This window comes from Mandrillus leucophaeus, unplaced genomic scaffold, assembly GCF_000951045.1.
Source record: "Mandrillus leucophaeus isolate KB7577 unplaced genomic scaffold, Mleu.le_1.0 Scaffold234, whole genome shotgun sequence".
NCBI classification, from domain to species: Eukaryota; Metazoa; Chordata; class Mammalia; order Primates; family Cercopithecidae; genus Mandrillus; species Mandrillus leucophaeus.
In genome coordinates this window covers 816,983-820,565 of record NW_012102410.1, presented here as the reverse complement: position 1 = coordinate 820,565, position 3,583 = coordinate 816,983, and the positions used below count along the sequence as shown (strand labels likewise).

Below are 3,583 nucleotides of genomic sequence, written 5' to 3'. Positions count from 1 at the left end.
AAAAAAAAAAATGGTGGCTGGCCTGATTTGGCCAGCAGGCCAGAGTTTGCTGTACGTGAGCCCTGGGGAAAGAGGTATGTGGGGGTCTCAGGTTTGCCTGAGCCTTCTCCCTGTCCCCCTCACCCCCCGGCACCCCTCCCCTCCCACCAGGATTCTGCGCATCCAGAAAGAGACCCCCACGCTGCAGCGGAAGGAGCCCCCTCCCGCAGTGCTGGAAGCTGACCTCACCGAGGGCGACCTGGCTAACTCCCATCTGCCCTCCGAAGTGCTTTATATGCTCAAGAATGTCCGGTCAGTGTTGGGATGCAGGTGGGGGTGGAGGACTACAGACGTGGGGCCACCCTGACCTCCAGCCTCTGTCCCCCACTGCCTGTCCAACAGGGTGCTGGGCCACTTCGAGAAGCCGCTCTTCCTGGAGCTCTGCCGCCACATGGTCTTCCAGCGGCTGGGCCAGGGTGACTATGTCTTCCGGCCGGGCCAGCCAGATGCCAGCATCTACGTGGTGCAGGACGGGCTGCTGGAGCTCTGTCTGCCGGGGCCTGTGAGTGGGCCTCCCCAGGGGCTGCTGCAGGAGGATGGGTGGTGGGGATGGGCAGCAGGCAGGTCTGTAGAGCTGGTGGTCTTTGGAGACGTGTCATCGGAAGTCAGGGGAACGGGAGTGACCAAGGACATTTGGGGTGGTCGGCATGGTTGCTCAGTAGTTACAGGTATTGAACGACGGGGGATGCCTGCTGGTTGGAAAGCTTGGCAGGTTCCCCTGAGAAGGGATGGGGGGTGTCAGCGATCATTGGGATGGATGAGGGGGTGACATGCCAGTCACCAGGGTGAGGCCACCAAGGATCCCTGGTCCCCTGTGTCTCAGGACGGGAAGGAGTGTGTGGTGAAGGAAGTGGTTCCCGGGGACAGCGTCAACAGCCTTCTCAGCATCCTGGATGTCATCACCGTGAGTGACCAGTCCCTGGGGCAGGGGGGCTGGGGTGCGAGGACCCACCCAAGAGACCAGGTTGAAGGAAATCACCGGGTCCCCAATCCCTGATTCATCCCTGATGCTGCCGATGGCCCCTCCTGGGACTGGCGCCAGGAAGGATTGGGGGAGTAGCGAGGGGGACTCGCAGCCCCTGCCCTTGTCTCTCTTCACGCTCTCCCCTCCCCCAGGGTCACCAGCATCCCCAGCGGACCGTGTCTGCCCGGGCGGCCCGGGACTCCACAGTGCTGCGCCTGCCCGTGGAAGCGTTCTCTGCGGTCTTCACCAAGTACCCGGAGAGCTTGGTGCGGGTCGTGCAGGTCAGCGGGCCCTCGCCTCCCGTCACCCCCCGAGGGACCCCACCCTGGCCCCCACCCATTCCAGGTTCCAAGGGGCAGAGGCCCAGCAGCCAGCAGGCACTGGAGCTGTGGTTATCGGCCTGGAGCAGCCAGATGTCCGCAGCCGCGGACTCCTCCCTTAGCTGCCTCGCCCCATTTCCCCAGACTGTGGGTCTCTCCCCGGTTCCCGCCCCACCCCTTATGCTGCGAACTAGCCCTGCCCACTATCTGGCCCTGCCCCTGACCCCGCCCCATCTTATGGCCACGCCCCTCGAGCCCTGCAGATCATCATGGTGCGGCTGCAGCGAGTCACCTTCTTGGCGCTGCACAACTACCTGGGTCTGACCAATGAGCTCTTCAGCCACGTGAGTGGGTGGCGGGGAGCGAGCACTGGCGGGATGGGGGCGGGATCAGGATGGGACTCCCAGGACAGGCCACCAGCTGTTCTCTGCCCCCAGGAGATCCAGCCGCTGCGTCTGTTCCCCAGCCCCGGCCTCCCAACTCGCACCAGCCCTGTGCGGGGCTCCAAGAGGATGGTCAGCACCTCAGCTACAGACGAGCCCAGGGAGACCCCAGGCCGGCCACCTGACCCCACCGGGGCCCCGCTGCCTGGACCTACAGGTACCCAGGGACCCGAGGTGGGACCCAGCCTTGCCCAATCTCCCAGGAAGCCCCGTCTCAGCCCCCAGACCCTTTTTTAGTTCTACAGAGTCAACGTGACCCCGTCTAGCCCCACAGGGACCCCATAGCTGGGTATCCATGTCTGACTCCTGACTGGTACCCAGGAAGCTCTGGCCTCATCCCCAAGGACCCATTGGAATTGCTTTCACTAGTTCATCCGTCCGCAGCGTCTCCTTATCTCCCAACCTGCTAATCTGCCTAGTGGCTCTGATGAGCAGGAGCCTGAACATGTGTCTCCCCCAGGGGACCCCGTGAAGCCCACATCCCTGGAAACCACCTCGGCCCCTCTGCTGAGCCGCTGCGTCTCCATGCCAGGGGACATCTCAGGTTTGGAGCACTGGGTCTGGGGGGAGGGCCATGGGGCTTCCAGATTTGAATCCAGGTCCACTGCCTGCCCATCTTGACTTTTTTTTTTATCTGCGAAATGGGAATACTGCCAGTACTTCCCCGGGCACTTTTTTGTAGGTATTCATTGAGATAGTGCTTCTCCCACCTATGTTTAGAAGGATTCAGAGGGAGAGTGCAGACATTGATTGGTCATGTCTGCTACAGCAGTGGCCCATGGCACGTTGGTATCCATTAGTTTCAGACTGCAACTGTGGTTACTCTCATCGTTTTCTTTTCTTTTGAGACCTGTCTCCCAGCCTGGAGTGCAATGGTGCTGCCATAGCTCACTGCAGCCTCGAACTCCTGTGCTCAAGTGATCCTCCAGCCCCAGCCTCCCAAATAGCTAGAACTACAGGCCTATACCACCATATCCGGCTCATTTTTTAAAAATCTTACTCTCCTCTTTATGGCTTTTGTTGCCCCCCTGCTCACCTGCAGGCTTGCAGGGTGGCCCCCGCTCCGATTTCGACATGGCCTATGAGCGTGGCCGGATCTCCGTGTCCCTGCAGGAAGAGGCCTCCGGGGGGTCCCAGGCAACCCCCGCTCGGGTAAGGCCTGGGACCCTGGCTGGTGGTGGAGTCCGCTGGGGAAGGTGGCTGGGAGGGAGCATCAGGAGGTGACAAGCCTGCCCCACTCAGACCCCCACTCAGGAGCCCCGTGAGCAGCCAGCGGGCGCCTGTGAATACAGCTACTGTGAGGATGAGTCGGCCACCGGCGGCTGCCCCTTCGGGCCCTACCAGGGTCGCCAGACCAGCAGCATCTTCGAGGCAGCAAAGCGGGAGCTGGCCAAGCTGATGCGGATCGAGGTGGGCGGCCGAGGGGAGCTGGGCCCAGGGCATGAGGGAGGCCTGGCTGCCCCCATCTCAACCCCCCTCCCTCCCCAGGACCCCTCCCTCCTGAACAGCCGAGTCTTGCTGCACCACGCTAAAGCCGGCACCATCATTGCCCGCCAGGGAGACCAGGTGAGGCTGACCCCTGACCTGTAACCATGCCACCTGAGATCATTCCCTCTGTCTTCTGTGACCTCTGATCCCTGCCCTTTGACTGTAAGACCAGCACCTTCTCCCATAGAAGCAGACCTCTCTCATCCTATCATTTCCAACCTCTAACCCTTGGATCCTGTGACCCCCACCCCCAACCCCACCCCATGTCCTCTGGACCCATCAACTCTTCACCTGTGACCCCTGACCCTTTCGCCCTAGGACCCCAACTC

General features: G+C 61.9%; 1 protein-coding gene across 1 annotated transcript in view; it reads left to right on the top strand.

The window, feature by feature from the left end:
* Positions 1 to 3,583, top strand: part of PNPLA6 (patatin-like phospholipase domain containing 6) — a 40,489-nt gene that overhangs the window by 9,932 nt on the left and 26,974 nt on the right. Inside the window, exons 6-15 of the mRNA XM_011982057.1 lie at positions 73 to 291; positions 382 to 541; positions 863 to 943; positions 1,156 to 1,284; positions 1,587 to 1,667; positions 1,761 to 1,923; positions 2,227 to 2,310; positions 2,809 to 2,918; positions 3,009 to 3,176; positions 3,255 to 3,332. Coding sequence (XP_011837447.1) covers positions 73 to 291; positions 382 to 541; positions 863 to 943; positions 1,156 to 1,284; positions 1,587 to 1,667; positions 1,761 to 1,923; positions 2,227 to 2,310; positions 2,809 to 2,918; positions 3,009 to 3,176; positions 3,255 to 3,332 — 1,273 coding nt within the window. The remainder of the gene's footprint in view (positions 1 to 72; positions 292 to 381; positions 542 to 862; positions 944 to 1,155; positions 1,285 to 1,586; positions 1,668 to 1,760; positions 1,924 to 2,226; positions 2,311 to 2,808; positions 2,919 to 3,008; positions 3,177 to 3,254; positions 3,333 to 3,583) is intronic.